The 22,982-nt window shown below is 37.8% G+C and overlaps 1 protein-coding gene across 1 annotated transcript in view; it reads right to left on the minus strand.

Moving 5' to 3' along the window:
• Positions 1–22,982, minus strand: part of Large1 (LARGE xylosyl- and glucuronyltransferase 1) — a 311,517-nt gene that overhangs the window by 160,152 nt on the left and 128,383 nt on the right. Inside the window, exon 4 of the mRNA XM_051181466.1 lies at positions 17,049–17,172. Within this exon, the coding sequence (XP_051037423.1) occupies positions 17,049–17,172 (124 nt within the window). The remainder of the gene's footprint in view (positions 1–17,048; positions 17,173–22,982) is intronic.

Here is a 22,982-nt window from a genome sequence, read left to right on the forward strand (position 1 = left end):
TAAGGGCGCACCTGCCCCCACAGACACTGGCAAATAGATAATTAAAAATGTATAAAGAGTTCACTCAATTATCTGTTTAAACATTTACTGTGCTGCCCAGTTTTGTATAACAACGAATAGCAATGGTAGAGTATTCCTAGGGCTCAGAAGACCAACTAATAATAAGAGGATATTAATGAGATTACATTTGTGGGATATTTGCTATATAAGAGACACTATTGTGAAGCAATTTACAAATATTATCTCCCCCTCTACACAATAATCCTGAAGCACATGCCAAGGAAATCAGGATTATGAAGAATTATTGGAACGGGATTGAAAAGTCATATGTGCTTCAATGTGAAAGAAACTCTTGATGATTGTGGAAATTGACTCAAATAAGATGTTCAAATGAGCACTCAGAAGTAAAAGCAATAAACAAGTTATTAGCGCAATTCTTTGGATAGAGTAACAGATTGTTGATGGGGAGTCAAATCAGAAAATATGAAGGCCAACAGAGCTTGTATTTTAGCACTCACTCAAATTAATACCAAATACTACCAATAAAGAATCACTTTTTTTGTGCTAAATATGGTCATTTCTCAAAACTATAGGATTATAAACAGCTGTTGAAATTCTATTAAGGGCTGGGCAGTGGTGGTACATGCCTTTATTCCCAGCACTCTGGAGCCTGAGGCAGGTGTATCTCTGTGAGTTCAAGACCAGCCTGGTCTACAAGAGCTAGTTCCTAAACAGCCCCCAAAGCAATACAGAGAAACCCTGTCTTGAAAAACCAAAGGGGGAAAAAAGCCATTAATGAAACATTGAGAATGCAACCAGATCTAAGTTATAAAGGTTCTAAGTCTGTTTTGCACTACCTAGCCAATATGCCATGTGGACCTTTGCTGCTTAGGCTTACCCAGTGTAAGTGGCCTACATACAGCACACGTGTAATGGAGTTTCAGGATTCTTCTGCAGGTAAGTCAAAACCCAGCACCAGCCAGCACTGTCCTGAAACCACATGGCCCAAGGGAAAAACTGAATTGGGACAACTAGAGATGGTGCCTAGTATTGCAACTTGGTGTAGTTCAGTGGGCACATCAAACACAGGTAGCTCCCAGAACCTCCTTGAGGACAATGAATACTTATCAATTGATTCTTCTATTCAATCACCCTGAAGGTAACTTCCAACTTAGGAAAGCAAGATCAATTAATGACATTGCTTTGTAAACTTTAGACAGTCACTTTTTTTGTTGTTTTTATTTGTTTGTTTGTTGTTGTTGTTTTCTTTTCTAACACACTTTGCCAAGTTGATATATAGTTCCTTGGGAAAATTCAAAGAAGTCTTTATATGGAAGCACTTGGAACAATGAAATGAGACCTAACTTGGAATTTGAAAAGACATTCAGAGCAGTGACTCTCAGGCCCTATATCTGAGATGCACAGAAGCACCAGTTTATTCCATGAGACCTACAAATAGGATGCTAAATAGGACAATACTGAGCAGAGTGTCTCCAAGAATTAGTGTGGGCACACACACACCACTGCTAGTTAATTCTGAGACAAGAAGGGATATTTCAGGTGACAAGTAATAAAAGGGCCTGATTACAGTGAGGGAGCACACTTAACCATATCTGTTAGCTACTGTGAATTCTTGCCTTTGGTTATAATGGCTGGATTTTACGGGGAGAGCTTATGTATTATGTATATGTAATATAAAGGCAATGGGCACCCTCTGGAACACAATGTACATTACATAATAACACTGTATTACTAATAATAGGGGATGAGAAAAGGGTATTTCAGCAGGCCTATTACCCCTGAGAATAATATGTTGATCACTGCTTGCTATTTTCTCTTCAAACATATTATTTAGCCAGTAGTGAACAGATTTAAAGCCCACTAGGGTTCTTGAATTTAGCCTGGTTGAGTGATTAAATCCAATGAACATTTCTCAAATGAGTTTTTATCCAAGGGATTACTGTATACAAAATGGTATTACTGTATACAAAATGAAGATGTCCACCCTTTAAAGATGATCCTAAAAATAGTAATAGTAGTAATGGTAATAAATAGTCATAACACATGTGTCATTATCCTGGCTTCCCCAAAAATTCTTGAAATTAATTATGAGAAAAGGGCAAGCATGGTGTTCACATTTCTTTCTAACATGGAAGACAATGTATATTTGAAACACCATAGACCAAATTGCATAGCTAGTAAGTTAAACACTTCTCATCTTCCAGAAAACTGATAGAAGGTGGAGGACTTTTCTGATACCACTACCCCTGGAAGCTCTGTGAGAAAATAGAATAAACTGGTTTTGAGGCAATGCCTTTTGTTCTTCAGCAAAGAAGTACATTTGGACACCCTAGGCACCCCTTCTCCCAGAATCAAGCTGGTGACATGGAATATGGGCTGAAAAGTCTGGAGTGTTTTCTTAGTTTCCTATCCAAAGCTGTCATTGGGAACTCCACACTTCAATTAGAAAACAAAGGTAATCAGCCCTGGGGCAGGCAGTTGGGCTAAGGGGCATGAATAGAAATCACTGTGGGATATACCCAATGCAGGCAACACTATGTTTCATTTAATTGGGTATACCAAAGGACATATCTGCTTTCTGTTATCTGGAGTCAGTGTTTTGTTTGTCATTCCATATGCTCTGAAGCCACATTAGTCAGAATTCAGTGGACGATAGGGTCACACCAATGTCTGATTCTAATCTGTGGGTGACTAAGGACTGTTTGGCAAAGCTTAGAGATGTCAGTTGTCACAATCTCTCTCTCTCTCTCTCTCTCTCTCTCTCTCTCTCTCTCTCTCTCTCTCTCTCTCTGTGTGTGTGTTACAGGGAGCTATGTGAGGAGATCCGGGATTGGTGCTCAGTAGCCTCAGAAAGAATATCTTTCATGGTAAGTAATTGCCAGGCCCAAACTATCCTTACTGTTAGGGCTGAGGAACATTATTCTTAGTCTTCATTTGATAATGGCAGGAGAATCAAGTGTTTGGATGCAGTGGAAATTTTATACTCTCAGAGGTAAGGAAAGAATTTGAAAGGGGAAGGAAGCAGGAATTCAGTCTGCAGCACCCAAACAAGGGAAAAGAGCTGATTTTCTGGCCCGCAGAAAGGAATTAAGGTTTGGAAGAGCATGGCTGTCCACAAACTGGTTTAGGGAAGGCCTCTCTTGGCTGGCCCTTTCCTAGCAAGGCAGGGTGCACCTTTCTGCTTGAGCCCAGTACCTGTCAACAGGTAAATGTCACCCCCACCTGCACTACACATTGAAAAAAGCATATGACCTCATGGGATTAAGCAGCTCCTTTAACATTGCTACTTAAGTGCTGGTCGTGAGGCATCTAAGTACCAGATGTTAACCATCCCAGGTCATGAGCACAAGACATTTGTTCTGCATGAAAAGTAGAGGTTAGAGTTCTCTGCCTGGGACCAGCTCCAGAATATGCCTACCCCCAGTCTCCTTCACCTGTTTCTATGTGGCACTGTGTCTCTGTCCATTCTGTGTACACCATTATTTCAGGGGTAACAAAATATATAAAGGATAAGCACATCCCTGCATTTGGCAGTATGTAAGTCACACTTATACTACTAAACACCTGTGAGTAGAAATCTAGACAAAAACAAGCCTTGCTTTCCAATGAAATCTTTTTTTTTTTTTGTCTCAATTTCTTCCATTTATCTACTATTGTATGCAGAAGCTTATACTAGAACTCTCAGCCAGGGAGTGAGATTATCCCTCTCTCCATATCATGTGCATGCCCTGTCATGGCAGCTGTTAGCTTATCTCTTGTCATCTATCTCCTACCAAAGATGTAAAACATCTACAGAGGGAGCTTCCAACCAAGGTATTCAGTACCTTCTCACAGAGATCCATTTAAAACAAAACAATCAGTCTAGATAAGATGGACAAAACCTGTTCTTTCTTGGTTTATCTACTGTGACATCTGCCTTTGAAACCCATTCTTTCATGGGATGACCCATCACTCTTGGCAGCATCCCAAGGTCTACGTTGTCATTTTATTGCAAGTTGGTCAGTAATAAAACTAGAATTCTGGACAGAACTGTGCAAAGACCATAGCATTTAGCTTCTTACTCCTCCCTGTCACATGCTATATAGCTTGGGGAAACTGCTTTTGTCCTCATTTCTATAACCTATAAAATTAAAGTCCAATTTTCTAAACATGAGGGCAATTTTATCTACAACACTCTGTTGCTAAGCATGCTTCTCTCACCCTCTTCTCTAATTGGTCACTCACTGAATACACAGATATACTTAAGGCGACCCTTTGTGGTCCTTATTCATCATCCTAACTGGTAAACCATAGTGCTTTCAGAGACTCTCAGAGTAGAGCAGATCCTGGCTTGCTTCTTAAAGTGCACACACATTGACTATATACATGGTGAAGCCAGACAAATCTTGACCATATCTGGGTGAAAGTTTTCATGTTATTTTATTAATGTCATCAACCAGAAAAAGAAAAAAAGGAAAAGTGTCAAAGAGATACAGGGTTGCATGCCTTTCTTTTCAGAGGTTGCACTGGCAGTTACAAGCAGGCAGGAGTTTACTTTGGATAACAGTCTTTTCCTTGGACCACACACAAAAACCTGTTTTACACTCATGCAACAGAAAAAAAATATTCTGTTTTCTTGTCACCTTAATCTTCTGGGTGCTTGATAATGGGAAATGCCATCTATTCCCTTCTTACTAGTAGGGACCATGACAGACCCATCCCAAGCTCAGTTCTCAGTCATGCTGCTTCTATGAAACAACTTCCGCTCCCCAATGCTAAGGGACTGGAGTCTGGTTATCAGTGTTTCCAGTTACATTTGTCACTAAACTCTCAAAGAACAGCTGTTCCAAATATGAATTCCCAGGGAGCAGCAAGCAAGTCCTCATCTGGTTGGTAAATTCCAACCTCCCCTAATCAGTTGAGAATTCAGAGATCCTTAATTGTAGTTAACATCAGGTGCTCCAAAGCTATTATCTTTTCCTGGATACTCTCAGGGTTGTCCACTCACTTTGAGTTTGGAGAGTATCCTAGGGACGAACACGAACACACACACACACACACACACACACACACACACACACACACACACACACACAACTTATTCAACCTGAACTCCAAAATTATTAACTGGAAAGCTACAGGTTGAAAAGAGAGCAAGTGAGATGAGAGTTGAGAAATACAGACTATTACTGACTAATGTTGCATCCTAAATAAGTAATGTCCTCCTAAACAGGGGATGCTCACATATAATTTCAATTCTTGAGGATAAGACTGAAAACAAAGATACTAACACACATGCACACACATACTGTAGTAGCTAATGCATGGGTGACTCTCTTTGAATGCACAATAATCAAATTCTTAGTGACCTTCCAAGTATGATCTTTCACATCTTTCATAAAGATACCCCAAACATAACATAAGCAAACAGAGTGCCAATAGAGTGCCCTAGTGATGCATACATACTCCAAAAAGTTCAGGGTACTTTTCTACCCAGATGTTACCAGCAAGCCCAGAACTGGTGTCAGCCTTGTAGCACCAGATCATACCCTATAATCTGTATGTTAACAGGCAGTGAAGCACTCCAAGAGGAAGAATGACAACTTCTGTCCTATGTACCTATCTGCAGGAGTAACCATTAGGATGAAATAAGTTAGTCCACACTAAGTACGTAGTGCTGTATGAGGTGCATGATGAATGATTAATAAAAGCCAGTCATTAACTCATCACTCTTACATATGTCTATAAACACATACATATCCATACTCCTTCTTAATATTTGTTTTCTTTATTAGCATTTTCTCTATTATTATTCAATTTCACCAAGGTTGGGTATATACTCCTATGAATTGCACTGGCTATTAAATTAATTCTTTTAATTTACAGGCCTTTATATTTCTTACTTCATAGACTTATTCTGTTGACTATTTCCTTTCTGTTTTCATTGGGCCACACCACTGTTCCTGTTTCAATTACTGAATGGTAAGCAAGTTTCATTCACCATCATCTTTGGTTCTGAAAAATGAGCATCAAAGCTTATTACCATATCTCCAGTGATAGCTCTGGGCTAACTCTGAAAACTTTAATATTCATTGTCCTTTTATTAGTTGCAATAGAATCAACATTTTCACTTTTATGTCCCTATATATCAAATAAAACTTTTAAGCAGTTACTGTTCTTTTCTATAACTTTCAAGTATTCTAAAGTTTGTCACTCATAAAGTTTCTGGTGGAATCTCTGTGAGTTCAAGGCAAGCTTAGTCTACAGAGCAAGTGCCAGGAGAGTCTCCAATGCTATACAGAGAAACCCTGTCTCAAAAAAATAAAAGAAAAAGTTTCTGGTGGGTCACTTTGCTATACTGGAGTCAAGTCAGGGATACTAGCAGCATTGTTGCTCTAGAATTTAACTTTTGTGTGCAAATTTGTCACGAACATTTAAAAATCTATTCTTCCTCTGCATGGTGGATTAGGGAGATTTATATCTGTGGACCTTGATTATATTTTTTAAAACTCTCTTTGGTTTGAATTCTTTGCTATAACCACAGGGGTAGTGGAAACTACCCCCACATAGCCTTTGGTTTTCTGAGTATATGCTTTATCCAAAACTTTCTGCTTGATAGAAAAGCAAAGGTTTAAAGACAGGTACAAGGTTTAGCTATGATTATTTCAGGTTCATATCTAATGGTATCAATGTTTTCTGTTTCCATTTTACTTCCTATTTTTTTTTTTTTTTTAGGTAGAAAGTTTTTATTTGTAATAATCATGCTCAATGGCTTATTTCTAATTATCTTCATTTTATCACTCATTGCACTGGGGCTTTGCTGGAAGTTGAATTACTCCCTCAAAACATGAATATTTTGGAGCTTTTAAGACCAATCCATATTCCACCTAGTGTTTAATGTCTGTAATCAGATGATTAGTTGCACTTATATTCAAACCAATTTACTGACATTTATACTCAGGCCTGCAGTTGATTTAAGACAACTATCTTCAGGTCATTCTACATATGTGGTTCACATTGCCTGCTCCTTGAAAACAAGGCCTTTCATTCCTTTTTTACTAAAGTTTTACAGCTATTTGTATTTAAATGTTGGGTGTGTATGCCTGAGTATGTGTATGTATGTGTAATGTGCATGTATTTATTCACACCAGTTCATACATGCCACGGTGTACAAGTAGAAGACAGAGGCCAATATCATGGAGTTGTTTTCTCCATCCACTGTGGAGGTCTAGGGGATTGAAACTGGGACTTCAGTCTTGACAGCAAGTACCTTTACAACCTATGCCATCTCCCTGGATCCCAAGATATATTGGTTCTTAAATACCCATCTTGATGACTTTGGACATATTTTACTGTAATCCATATGGAAAATACATGGGTACTATTCCTGGACTCTTGTTTATTTGTTTAAAGCTCTGAAGATATTTTATTTTTAAAGTTTTCATCATTAATAAGTAAGAGGAGTGCATTTCGCTTGCTTATACGATGTATGTAAGTCACATGTTACCTCATTCATTTGTATACTTTCATTCAATAAATTATCAGTTAAAAACAAACTTAATTAAAATAAATTGATTCACATAAATAGTATATTTAGGTATATAAAAGTACATTAGGAGCATGGCACGATGATTCCAATCTTTAATCTCAGCATTTAAGAGGAAGAGGCAGACAGACCTCTAAGTTCAAGGCCAGTCAAGGCTACATAGTGAAACCCTATCTCAACAAAACAAATGATATACAAAAACTAATTAAATTGAATATATAATTAATTTTTAAATTATTTTTCTTACTTTACATATATTATTAAATTCATAAAATTTGTCTTGTATGAATACTTAATTCTGTCCACACATATTTCTCTCCCACACTCTCAAAACTGCTCAAGTGGTCAGCACAGGCTATTAGTTCTATCCCCATCACAACCAATAAAAGAGAAAACACGTCATCTAAACAACAGTCAGGTACATAGCAAGGAATACAAAGTTTAAGGAGTGTTCAGCCCTGATACAAACAGGTAGAAGAAATATTATCTGCTTAAGTTTGCTCCCTATTGGACTAAATCATGACTGCCTTGATATGTATTGACTAACTTTTCTGTAGTAATATCAGTAGATACCAGAAGACCTTCACTTTCACTTAGAAGAAGCAACAACAAGTATGTGTACTGTTTCAAGAAAACCTCAGAATGCCTAGTCTGTGTCATACTTTAAGCCACATCAGTTTTATTTATTTATTTATTTTAATCTCTGGCCCCTTCCTCATCACTTGATAGCAGAATGTTGGTCACTCACATTACCTGGATTGTAATACCAGAACCTGACACAAGCAACAACAAGTCCCATAGATGTTTTGGGTAAGTCATGTGTAAGCCAAATACAAGAGATGAACCCAACAAATGTAGACTGGACTTCTGGGAATCTCATGAGAACCAAGGCTTGAGGGCATATTTCATCAGTTTCTCATAAGCCGAGTAATGTAGAGTTAGGAATACAGCCCCATGGTAGGCTTGTTGCCTTGCATATGTGAGGTCCTGAGTTCATTCCTCAGCACCATTGAAAAATAGATACTCGAATAAAACAAAACAAAAAAAACAAACAATAAAACCCAAACAACAAACAAACAAACAAAACCAACGAGACAGGACTACAAGTGAGAGGCTATTCTAAAATAGAAAAAAAGTTTGATGTAGAAGAATAAAATTCCTCAAGTATAAATGAAGGGAAGACCTGACAAAAAGAGATCACAGATATATGGCATATCTGTTGTCTATGCATTAAATAATACACATGCAGCACACAGCATCCATTAACTGGGCTTTCTATACATAAACTAGATATGTGTTTGAGTCAATGGCTCTTGTCTACCTATATCCTGTATATCCTGTGATCTTGCCCCACATCACATTGACAAAGGCCAGAGACATACTGTTGGTATGGGAACCAGACCTGGTTTTCAGAAACTGGACAATTAATCCAGGAACCAGACAAACACTACTGAGCATGAGTTAAAGGCACATGTCCTGAATGTATTTAAACCCTATCTGCCCTTTGGCAACAGTATAACAAAGAAGAAGGGGGAAGAGGTAATGCCTATCAACTATTCCGAAAACCAAGCCATGTTGTCTGTCCTTTGAGAGGTCAGAAATCACACTGGTATTGGAAGGAATGAATAAATAACAACTATTTTTAGATATCAATGTTTCTTGCCTTCTGGTGAGGTTCTATATTGATTATGTTATTTTCAGTCAAAAATATTATACATCAAAAATTCATTTAATGCACGGAACCAAGAATTACAGTCCTAACATAGAGCTTTGGCTGCTTCCTCTAACTGAAGCTCTCTATTTCTGTCCAGCATTATAAGAGGAACATGCCACAAGACATTAGTCAGTGAAAGACTCAAATTCTAAATCTCAAGTACAAGGTGAAATACTATAAGCTTAACTTTCCTGATGAGGAACTATTTGTGTGTGGCAGACAGCCATGTGAGGAGAAGGTAACTGCCCACTGTGTACCAAGCACTGTTCTTCCTAATTTAAGAAACCATTTAAATGCACTGAGTCAATACCAATAAAGGAAGCTACAGCTATGGCTTGAAAGGCTCTCATTATTTTAGTATTTATCAGGAAGCTATAAGCTGTATTTCTCCTCTGGGTCCTATGTTGAGTATTTCACAGTTAGATCTCCTCTAAAGGAGATAGAACTGCCCAGGTACTCAGGGATATCAAATCACATTAACTGAAGTGGAAGCACTGCCAGTTTGAAACCTCTATATTGTATTCAATATTGGATACAATGGGGGGGGGGTAGGGAGGACTATATGAGAAAGAATCACTGAGGAAACCTTAGACACCTAGCTTCCCTTTCTACTCCTCATTTGTTATAAAAGCTGTGAATACCAGGCCTTTTTCAACATATGTTTGCTTCATTTCACTGCAGTTGAAAATTGAATGTTCAGGAAGTTTATCTTCCTAGGAAAGAGTGAGAATAGGCAGAAGTTCTCTTAATGGTTCCATGGAGAGTAACACTGGTAGTGTTCTTCTTGATGGCCCGCAGGGAGCTGAAAGATTACAATTATCTATAGAGAACCTCCACTCTTTCCACAGCAAGCAGCACAAAGGCAACTTTAGATGAATGGGGTACCAATTTGCAGAGTCAACCATCAACATTTTCTGTAACTACTGTCTGGAATTGGACTTTATAACCTTTGTAATGTGGGAAATGAGAAGGCAAAAGTGCTAAGAGAAAAAAAAAAAAAAGACTCCCCACCAAACAGGTGAAACATGAAACAGTCAGTTCCCTTTATGAGATCACCATCATCAATACCTCAGAGGTGGCATGAGGGTGACTTTCTGTGCCAGATGGTTCAAGATAAAAGACTAACAAATACACAGGGCCTTGTCTAAAATCTGCCAAGAATGATTTTGCTGATTTAAAGCAAACCATTTACAATGATGTTCATTTAGTTTTGAATAAGGTCCTTAGATGACAGCAACTGGGCTATCACAAACCTCAGCAGCATCACTGGAGGATCACTTTTTTCCCTAGCAGGAAGGTCTGTTCTCAAAAGACCTTAAAATGGAACCTTCATGATGAATTCATTTATTTTTCAAAGATAGTTAGAAAAGTAATAGTTTCATGAGCTTAGGAGAACCTTGTCTAAGTAGCCTACACAAGAAATGAGGACATAGGAGGACTAGACACAGGGAGGTAACTGTTTTTGGTTTAGAGCCATGATTACATGGTTTCAGGGTGTTCAGCTAAGATTTGGAGTTATTTGTTCATTAATGGGGATACTAGAACAGCCCAGAGAGTTGTGGGAACACAGAGGAGAAGCAGGGAGAACAAACTGGAAACACCATACTCATTGTAAAGGGAATAGATCTTAGGTATAGTCCATGATCCCAGGGACACCAAAAGACAAGGGTTGAAGTGCCTCAAGCAAGCGTACCCTCATTTTCTACTGGCTGCAGACCTTTCCTTCATATCTAAACTCCATCTGTGCCTAGTGAATTATACACCTTCCTGCTTCCTCACATTCCAAAACAAAACCCAAAAAAAAAAAAAAAAAAAAAAATCAAATATCAGCTTTGGCATTTATTAGCTGCCTGATCTTAGGCAAATACTCTTCAGTGCTGGGTTGTAGGTTTATGAATTATCTTTGAGATGGAGGTAATCAAACTTCACTCTCAAGCCCAGAGGGTTGTCATGAGAAGTGAGTAGCACTGTGCAGCGCTCTACACAGCTCTGTACCAAAAAAAAAAAAAAAAAAAAAAAAAAAAAAAATCCCCCTATTCTCTGGACGCTCAGAGCTACAAGCTTTGAGCAGAGGTCAGGGCAGAGAAAGTACGGTCCTGTTAATCTATAGATAGAGGGATCTGGAGGCTGTAAATAAATGGGCCATGCAAGTAGCAGGGAGATAGAGGAACATTCTACAAGCATCAGAAATGGGCAGGCCAATACTTCTATTTGCAAATCCACACTAATTGAGTCATTATAGACTAGTGTCCAGTCCATGGTGGTTTCCTACAATTCATTTTTAAACATGTACCCATCCCTCATAAACTTCCTATGCTATCATATTCCATCTTCAGCACTAACAGAAATAATAAGGGGCCCAGAGGAACATTTCTGAGAAATGTCATTTCCAAGAGCTGTACAAAGTAATATCTTTGAGCCAGCCATATCAGGGGAGGCTGTCTTGTGTGTCTGCTGATGGGCCATCTGACAAATTTGTTGAACACAACAACAGAACACAGCTCATCTGTTTCCTCTTGTACTTGCTTCTTCCTAGATATCATCTAAAAGGTGACATATAAATGTGCAATGTTTCTGACACTTGCCATGGAAAAATATTCATCCTGGTTTCATAGTGAGTTACATAGTGGGCTATATGCTGAGTTCAAGGCCAATGCTGACTACATAATGAGACATTATCTGAAAAAGAAAAGTGGAATAGTTAAAAGATAGAAAACAATGCTTACTTACCTGTCCCAGGGCTGCTATTGGGATATGGACTGGTGCAAACTGAACCACTATTGTAAAACCATGTCCAGGCAGACATCTGGCTGACCACACAGACTCCACATCATACTCAGAAACATGGTGACTCTCTTTTGTGATCAAAGATAAATCTTACCTTGTTGTTAAGATCTAATTACCCAGTACTGGAGCTGGACATAGTGACCTATGCCCATAATCCCAGCTCTTGGGAGGCTCTGGCAGGATTATCAGAGGTTCCAGACTAGGCTGCGAAGCTTAGTTAATCGCTCACTGAAAGCAAAATGTAAGATGTATGCTTGGTATTTGTAAGGCCCTCAGTTAAATCCCCAGAATTATAAACAATGAACAAAACAGCTCTGAACATACAGTGTATCAGTTGCTTAGCAAACATTTTCTTAACTAGGTACCCAATTAAGCATATAACAGACACAAAATCCAGGGAAAAAACAAACATCATATGGATTTAGCTACCTTTTTAATACTGTAATAAGATACCATGACCAACAGTTTATGAGAGGCCTGCAGTTTCAGAGTGTTAACAATCCATGATATGGTATCAAGGACCAGTGCAATAGACAGGAAGGCATGGCACTGGTGCAGTTGCTGAGAGCTCACATCTATAGACAAAATTACAAGATAAAAGTAGACAGGGAGGTATGGCATCAATGAAGTTGCTGAGAGCTCACATCTACAGACAAAACTACAAGATATAAGGAGTTAATTGAAATGCTGTGAGCACTTGAAACTTCAAAGCATTCACCAATGACACATGTCCTCTAAAATGACACACAGCCTAATCCTTCCCCAACAGTTCCACAACTGTTGACCAAGTATTCAGAATATGAGTCTATGGGAGCCATTTTCAAAATAATACAAGCCACTTCTCACAAGATGGCATGGAGTATTATGGTCTGTGGTGAGCTGTCTGAAAATAACATCTGCAATCCTATAAACGCACAGAACAAAGGATCTCCAAGGTGATGATGAAGTAGACAATTTTCCCCAGGGAGCAAAAACAAAAAAACAAACAAACAAACTAACAAAAAAAAAAAAAACCAACCCACCAACAACATGGAATGACTTTTGAACAGAGAAGACAGGGAAGCAGAGTTTAATAGACAATAAATAAATAAATATAAGTAAGTGGGTGGATGAATGAATAAATAAATAAACAAAATGGCAATAGAGAGCCATAGATGATTTTAAACAGAGGACAGGGGTACCATGCATGGGCTTTCTTTTTCAGAAAACTGATCCTTGCTATTGTGCAAGAATAGACCTGGTAAAGGAAATCTGAACAGAAGGCAAGAGATGCCAATGGGCTAGGGAAAAAATCAAAAAGCTTGCTTGGGGGATACTGACTAAGGAGAACAGTACTCAGCTAGGATGTAGGGTAACACACATTAAGAGGAATGGCAAAACAATAATGAACAGCTATGCATATAACAGTGCTGTGAACCAGGAGAGGGGCAGATGCAAGTTGGCAGAGATAATCATATATAAATGTTTTCCTGTGTGACTACTAATGACATGGAAACATCATGTTCTATATATAATATATCCATAATTATTATCCTGCAAAGTTCTAGGAATATGAATCCTGAGACATGGGAGAGGGATGATAAACAGGGAGAAAAAATACAGATGTCAGGAATCTTCTATGAAGGACAAGATTCTAGATGATAGTACCTATTTTAATGTACAAATTGAATTTTTTAAATTATTACACTTTTTAACAATAAAAGCCTGAACTCAGTTAATAACTGTTCTTGTTTGTTTTCTATTGAGAGCTGTGACCAAAGGCAACTTGGGGAGGTTTACATATTCTGATCATAATCCACCATTGAAGAGAGACATGAAAGAAACTCAAGGAAAAAACTGAAGCAGGCCATGGAGGAACACTGCTTTCTGGCTTGCTTGCCATAGCATGCTCAGTCCGCATTCTTATACAACCCAGGACCACCTATCTAGATGGGCACTGACTCAGTATGCTAGGACCCCACACATCAACTCTTAATAAAGAATATGTTCTACACACAGTTTGAGAAAGGCATTTTCCCAAATGAAGTTCCCTTTCCAAATAACCATAACTTGTGTCAAGCTGACAAAAATGTAACCAGAACAAACCCAAATGTAAAATAATAAACAACTGCTCAATTTGGATAACCATGAGTAAAACCATAGGCACTCTTTATTCCTCTTCATCTAAGACTCAGGATCTCAGGCAAGCCTTGGGCTCCATGGGGCACACTCCCCCTTTAACAAGCTAATCACAAATCAACATTATAGATCATATCCCAGGCCATGTGATCAATAGGATCCACAACAACTTAGGATGGGATTCAATAAGGACTGGGATTCTTCAGTTTTCAAACAATAAAAACAAAAACACCCAAAAAACAAAACAAAACAAACAAACAAAAAAACAAGTTCTTGTTATGTTACCTGCTGTTCTCTAATTCCTGGGTTCTAACAATTCTCTTACTTCAGTCTCCCTACTGCTGGGACTATAGGTTCCAGGCACTATGTCTGAAAGCACAAAGCATTTTTAAGAACCTGGCAAGTTAAAGACATATATCCTCTATCAGTGGCTAGCATTATTCCAGCCCACTTGACAAGTAAGGGAGCCAAGAAACAGACTCAATTACATATTTTTTTTCCCTATGGAAAACAAATATTTAAAATTAAAACTTAGATTTATTTTTCTTTCTAGATGGAACCTCACTATATCATTCAGATTGGCACAAAGACAATTATCCCCCTGCTCCTGTTTCCTCATTTTCTGGGACTACAGGTCTATGTCACCCCACCTGACTTCTGTGTTTCTAAGCAAGCCATAGATGGCTTCTTGATTGGGGCAGGGCAGGGAGGAAGTGGAGTAGTAAGAGTAGAGGCAGCCCTCTTTCTTGCCAGCTCTGCTCTTCCTCTCTATTTTCATTTCCCCATGATATTTACACTAAGACCCTGGGAGAAAGAGTAATTTGCTTTTCGCCTTAATTAGTACAGCTAAATTTTGTTTTTACCTTTTTAAGAATGTTAATCAATTTTTAGCTCAGAATAGACTGGAATGGCATACAAATTACAATTCCAAATGCAAAATTCTGAACATCTTGATCAATCTTGGAGCCAGAAATATCAGAAAACTGGAAACTCTAGCCTGCACCAACATTATCAATTTATTTTAAATGTTACTACACTGAAGTAAAATTACAATGTCTTTGTGGCTCTTAGAAGAATATGTTTGCCAGAATCAGCCTCATGCCTATGTGTCTGGTCCTTCCCAAAGTGATAAGAAAGAGAAAACTAGAGTTTTTCTTCAAAGCTACCAGCTCCTCTAACAACAGAAGTATGCTAAATCTCCTAGTATGTGGATCACCTATTATGTATCAGAAAAACAGAAAAAAAGGCATGTTCTCATCTTACTTATTAAAGAGGTACTGCTAGACCCCAGTAGCAGGCTTGACATTTTAATATTGTGACACAATACTGCCATTTGCACATTCTGCATTGCCCAAGATTTATAAAAGTATTTTACAAAAAAAAAAAAAAAAAAAAAAAAAAGAAAGAAAGAAAATAAAAAATTGTGATACGGGATATTCTTCTGATTCTCTTATTGGGTGGTGACTAAAACACTTTTTGGTCAATAGAGGTTGGAAGGTAGGCAGGACTAGAAGATGAGAATTCTGGGGAGAAGAGAGGCAGAGAGGCTGCTAAGGGATGCCATATAGAGACCAGGAAGATAGGAGCCACCAGGTGTTCTCTGGTAAGATAAGGTAATGTAGAAATACATAGATTTGTAGTTATGAATTAATAATTCAGAAAGCTCTAGCCAATAAGAAGCCATAACCATCAGCCAACAGTTTTGTAATAAAGTCGCTGTGTGTTTATTTGGGGCTAAAAGGTGACAGCACATGGCAGAATAAGAAACTCCAGCTACATAAATTCAAATACACATACACACACACACACATACACGCACACACACACACACACACACACACACACACACACACATACACACACCACACACACCCCTTACCATATTTAAGTATATTTACATTTTGTGTCATGATTCAGTTATAGCTACATTTGGCTGCATGCACGACTAAAACAGAGCACAGATTAGACACAGTGCTGAAAAACAAGTGGATAGAAAATGTATTGTTCAGTTTTGGAAAAGTAGAAAGGAAAGCAATGCCACTGAGTATAAAAGGATGGGCAAGGTTGTGACAAGATATTAGGGGAGTAAGTTTGAGAGAATAGAAGAAGCAAAAGAGTGCATCATTGGAGAGAAGACATATATTAGGTGTCCTCTAATATCTATAGGTGATTATAGACAAGTGTTAGGAATTCACAGCAATGATAAGAGATCGATAGAAGCAGAGTTGGGAACCCCAGTCAGTAGACTTTAATTAGACCACAATCTTAATCATCATGCAAATAAAGTGGCACTATAAAATAAATTGAAGCAAAGGAATCAAATGACCACATGAGTTTAAATGGTTGCAATCTTCCTAATGTAGTATTAATTCAGCATGTTCTTCTTGGGGTGTCATCATATATTCCTTCATCAGAGATCCCTACTTACCCCAATACTTGGATTTTAACCTTTCTGTTTCTAAAGAAATGTGCCAGCATGGGTTGGTGATTGATTTGTATCTTGTGATCAGTAGATAACAGTGCATAGAGTTAAGACAAGATCTATTAGACTCTGAGGTCAACATTCACCTCACCGGAACAAGAGAATGATTACCACAGACCATGTTCAGATACATACTGAGGTCAGAGAACTTCAGCTTTGATGGATTTCCTTGGTGGCTAGAATTGTCCAGATCAAAGTAGATTCTGTAGTAGAGAACCGGTTTTGCTAATATGTGGCTTAATGATAAAATTCAGATAAGCACAGATACAAACTGAACATTTCCTACTAGAAGATGAGGTCCCTTTTCTTGCTTCAGTCCTATTAATTACACACAACCAATGTTTCCGGCAGCAGCAAATCAAGAAAATTCTTCTCCCTTCTTCCCTTCTTCCTTTCCATACCTTGAGCTCATCAGCATTATAGAAGTCCACATGTACTGCAGGTACCATCCAGGTCTGAAAGAGTGTAGCCAGAATCTGCTCTGCAATAGAATCAGCGATGAGGTGGAAATGCAGAGGGTTCCGCCTGTGGAGGGGAAAGGAGGGTGCCAAAGAACATTAAAGGCCTTGGATCTAGTAGCAAAATCACACATTTCCCTGCTGATAATGTTAACAAAGGACAGTGTCAAAAGCCACTATGGAAGAAGGAGAGAGGACATCTCTGTCAACCTCCAAATTCCAGAGTGTACCCAATTCTCACATCTGTTATGAAGAAACATGGGATCTAAGAAATGGATGTAGGGCATATATCAATCTTTGTACCTGCGAAGTTGATATTCCAGCATTAATGCAGAAACATATAATAGTGGTCCATGCCTCAAATAGTGTAGACAGCTGAAAATATACTTCTCCATTAACTTAAAGATAAGTTGTGTTTTCTACTTGTTCTTTTCCAAAATAAAGCTATGCTTTCACACTGGCGTCATCTGGAGCTTCACTGAAGACACTGGCACGCCTCTTTTGTTATGTGTCCAAGCCTTGCATTCACTAAACTGTCTACAGTGACCAGCTCTTAGTAGACAGTTCATGACAGCATGACACAAGGAAAAAGATGCTGGAGGCTTTAGTTGTTTCAATATGAAATGACCCCATAAGGACTTATGTGATTGAAAACTTGATCTCTAGCTGATGGCAATGTTTGAGTTGGAACAGGAACCTTTAGGGGGTAAAGTTTTGCTGAAGTAAGTGACTGGGAGAAAGTCTGACTTTTTATAGCTTAAGGTCACTTCCTGATCATGGTTTGCTTCCTGAGTACAGAGATGAAGAGCTGGCTTTGTGCTCTTGCCTTCAACTTCATTGTGAAATGCATCCCCTTAAATTTTTATGGCAACTACAAGCCATAATCACAACTAAGTTGATTTTGTTGGGGTATTTTCTTACAACAATGAGACAAGTAAGTAAAAAAATACCAAAATCTGGTACCAGAGAGGAGTTATTTTTATAACTTTCAAGTATTTATATATAAGCCAGAATAAACCCCTCCTTCCTTAAATTGCTCTATTGCAATTCTTTTCTTGAAAAGTACTCAATACAAGGAAAAATGGAAATAAGTTCTAAATCCAGTTCTGACTCTTCCTGCAGCATTTCCTTCTTAAGCCCTATAAATGATGAACTAGCCTGCCTCCATCTTAGGCATAAAAGCCATCTTATAGTAAAAACAAAATAGGTTCATTCCTGTTATGACTAAACCTGTTTCTCATGGAATGGGCTATAACCTATCTGTAATAACCTTACCTAAGAATGGTTCTGTACAGCCTATTCCAGGAAACAGAAATCATGCCTTTGTTTGAAAAGATTATTAAGATAATTTATGACTACCTTGCTATGATTACCTGTAGCTATAACTACCTTGTTATGCTTATGTTATGTTACTCTAATTCTGCCTATTTTGCCATCCAAGTCCCCCATTAGGAAATCTCCTACCCTTGAGCTACAAAAACCTTGTCTTCCTCGTGATCCCTCGCTGATCTCTTGAACCTCATCTTTAGGAAGAGATAGCCTGTATACACAAATAAACAGCTTGCTTTAATTAACTGCTTACTTTAATTAATTTGGCCATATTTGGGTCAGTGGTCTTTCTCCTTTCATCTTTGGAATTAACAATAAACATCATTTACCCACCATCTCTAGCAATAAATAGAATCCTATCCATCTTATACAACCTATGTCTTCAATGCTTAGTCAATGATAAATCTTCTGAGGTCACACTGTCTAGGAATTACAAGCTGGATCTCAGGATATAAGTCTACTGGCTCATATTATTTGTTCAGTAAAAAACTAATTGTGAAATTTGGTAAGTTTCATCTCTAAGTGTCAGCTTTAAAATCTCAAAAAAGCTGAATTAATAATAGCTCTGTGTGTGTGTGTGTGTGTGTGTGTGTGTGTGTGTGTGTGTGTGTATGTATCTACACCAAAAAAGTAAACAAAACAGAGAACAGAAGGTCAAAGACTTGGTTGATGATGGCTGTCATGATTGTAGTCGACCTTCATTGATAGCTCATGAATATTTTACTTGTTTTTTCATGATTATTGCCTCATCCAACTTATATTGCATCCTATGGATCCTATGCTCTCTCTAAAATGATTTCATAATCTGTTGTCCACTGTATGACATGTTAAGATCTACCCTCCCATCTCGAGATAACAAGGGTTTTAAAGATTTTACTTTGTCCTCTATTTCATTCTCATGCATTGAAAGTCCTTCCTTCAACTCTGGCTATTTTCTGTTCCATATCCACATGTGACCCTCTCCTGTTCTTTCTATACAAATGTTCCAAAGTCATAAACTCAAGGTCATCCTACCCAAAATAGCCCCACCTCTTTCCACAATGCTCTATCCCAGGTCTGTGTTTGGACTCATCCTCAAACAAGTTAGCAGTGCTGGTGTCTGTTTTCAGATGTAGCTATGTATTTTTCCTTTGGGATAATGTGAGCTGGCTGAGGCAAATCTTTCATGTTTTAGAAGTAAGTGACCTTGTTTCCTTTCACTGTCTTAGTGTCGCTTGCAAGGTGCAAGGTTTACTGCAGTTCAAGAAAAGCACTGTGCACTTTCAAACTTGCATTCACACTGGCACCTCTTCCTGGACCATCGACATTCTGCTGTAATCACTACCTTCTATATTCTGCTCCAAAGTTAGTATGATGACTGCAGAAGCTACTCATAAATATAGGAACCACTATATCCTGCTGAATTAAGACTGGATATTGGGAGCTCTGTTTTGTTAATAATGTTTGTTAATAATGTTTTTACTTCTTACAGAAAGGATTACCTTTTCTTCAAAGAATAAATGAATCAACAAGTCCAAGATGACCCAATTCCATCATAGTTAGAATTAACTGGAATTTAACTATTGAGAAGCATTTTTTAGAAAATGAAGGAGGGGCTTCTTCAACAGTGGGTTTTATAACTAGTTTATGAAACTAGAGTGTAGTTCTTTTGCTTAGGCAATTAAAAGACAGGTTCCATGGTGGATCATGCACTAATCAGAAAGCACATGTCAAGCTTTCCCTGCACTTGTAAGAAATATTAAGTATGAGCGTTTTCTATTAAATACTTAAAACTTGTATATAGGACAAGGAATTAAAACATTTTATCTGTCACATCTTGTAAGAAATTGTCTTTTTTTAAAAAATGTTTTAACACCCCCATCCAAAAAAAAAAAAAAAAAAAAAAAAAACAGGAGCAACAAAAAAACAAAAACAAAACAGATGATGATGATGATGATAAAACAATCTTTATTATACAGCAAGGACCAGGCCTACGTTTTAGGAATTTCATGCCCTGGAACAGTGACCCTTTTCTCTTTGAAATAGTGATTCCTTTCCCCTTCTTCCTTCATTTTCTGTGTAATGTTTTTTTTTTTTTTTTAAGACTGGCCAGTTGAATAATACTGTGAAGTAGGACCCAAGCCAACAGAAATAAAAAGAGTTAATAACTAAATTAAAATAAGTACCAAGTTTACCTCTTGTCAATGAGTTTGCTCTCTGGAGAACTCTCTGGATAAAGAATATTACATTTTGTTTTGTCCAGATACTTCAACTTTACTGTTGATCCTTTCTTTTTGACCTCAAAACTTATGCTTTACACAAAGAGAGAGACAGAGACAGACTACCTACCCGTCTGAATCCTGATTTCTTTTTGTTCTATTATTTTCTTTCAGGTGCTTGATAGTTAGTATTGGTGCTCAGTGTGCTTCAAACTCTAATGCTTTGAACTTTGTATTTTTTTTTTTTTTTTTTTTTTTTTTTTATAAAAGCTCGACTCTTGCCATGGGCTTCCTGAATCAATAGGAGTGACCTCCAAGACAGTTTATCTTAACCAACTTCAGGCAGTTGCAAGACTTACAGTTTGCTTCCCCTAGGGCTTTCCTTTAACCGCTAATAAACTGTCATTGTTTGACCTTGAGTTTCCATTTATGTTGGTTCTTAAATTCTTTTATTAATGAGACTAAGAACACCTAGAGGTATCACATAATACTGGTATACTGTGTGAAGATGTGTTTCAGTCATTGGTGTAATAAAAAGCTAAATGGTCAATAACTAGGCAAGAGGGATAGGCAGTTCATCTGGGCACAAAAAACAAGAGGATATAAATGAGGTACATAGTAGAATCATAGAGACTTGGAACAAGTCTGATGCATAGAATGGAAGGGAGGCAAAAGCCATATTGCAGAACATAGATTAATAAAAATACGAGTTAATTTAGGTTATAAGAGCTAGTGGGGAACTGGAGAGATGGCTTGGCCACTAATGGCTAAGATCACAACCAAAAATATAAGAGCTGGTGGGACAACCTTAAGCTGATGGCGAAGCATTGACACTCAATTCTCCATGTTGTTATTTGTGAAATGGCGTCCCAAAAGGAAAATCTGACTACAAAGAGGGGACTCCAATTTCCATGTTACACAATGTTTTGGCTGGGATTCCCTATGATTTCTAAGATACCTTTTTCCTATATTTTTGATTCTTTAATTGACAGAGAAAATGAACCCATGCCTGCATGCCTAGAAAGCATGACTAGGTTGAATGAAGACATTGGATCCCAAGGCTTTGTCTCCTTTCTAAGAAGAATGAGGAAACATGAAATAAGAAAGAAAAAAAAATTAGATTTATTAAGGAAAAAAAATGAAGAGGGGATTTGAAGGAAGATAACTTCCTTATGCCTTGTCAATTGGCCTTTTATGAGTACCATAGTAGGGACTGGATGCTGATTGAGATTATTATTTTTATGGATCATTCTTGAGTATATCATCTGCTGAGCCAGTAAGCTGCATATGTCATTTTAACATGTCTCCTTGGAAAAACCAAGGTAGTAGTCATTCTTTACTCATCCAATCAGGGAAATGGTCATGTATTCTGGTCTCTTCAATCCACTCCTTTAACTTAATTAGTACACTATTTGTTATCATTTCCAGCATTTCCAGGGTCCCATGCCACACACACTATCAACATTCAGAAAAATATTTAGTCTCCACAGGTGTTAGCATTTCCTGGGATGGCTGCACATGTGCTCCCAGTATTCAGGCAAAATGCCTAGCAATCCATGGTCTTATGCATTTGATATGCATGTGTGGTATGGCTAGATTGAATGTTTTGAGTGACCATTAATAAATGACACACCAGTTCCCTCTCTCTGCCTCGTTTTTTCCAGACAAGGCCTTCATACTCCCCCTCTTTCCCTTTCCCCAATCTTTATTAATAAAATGTTTAAAGTGCATTTTGTTGTATATTTTGTGGTGTGTTTTCACACACCATAAGAAACACTATTGATTTGGTCACTCTCAACTTTACTAGTTCATGAGCCACCATATAAATTGCCTTTACTTCCTTTGGGTGCTAACAACTATCTTAAAAATGGAAGACAATTTGTTGAGAAGAGGTTCAGCAAGAGGCTGAGGCAGGGTAAAGAGGTTAAATTGGTTGTATATGATTAGAATACATATACTCATATATGAAGTTGTCAAAGAACAAATAATAAATAAAACAAAACATGTTACATACAATTATTCTTAGTTGAGTCACTTATATGTGCCAAGAAGAAGTAAATATCAAACTGGCCATCAACACAGAACAATACATTTATACAAAGGGACAATAGTGCACACTAAAATGGAATGAAGCATTAGCACATATTATATCAAGGAAGAACTAGGAAAGGAAGAAGCCAGAGAGAAAGACTAAATATTAAATGATATACATGTCAACAAAATTCCATACTAGACAAAACTACAGACAGAGAGGAGATTAATGGTTGGTGGTATGACTATTAATAGATATGAGGGTGTCGCTGGGGAGGAAATTAAAATGGTCTAGTATTCAAGGGCACTGATGGATGAA

Source organism: Phodopus roborovskii, unplaced genomic scaffold (assembly GCF_943737965.1).
Source record: "Phodopus roborovskii unplaced genomic scaffold, PHOROB, whole genome shotgun sequence".
Taxonomy (NCBI): domain Eukaryota; kingdom Metazoa; phylum Chordata; class Mammalia; order Rodentia; family Cricetidae; genus Phodopus; species Phodopus roborovskii.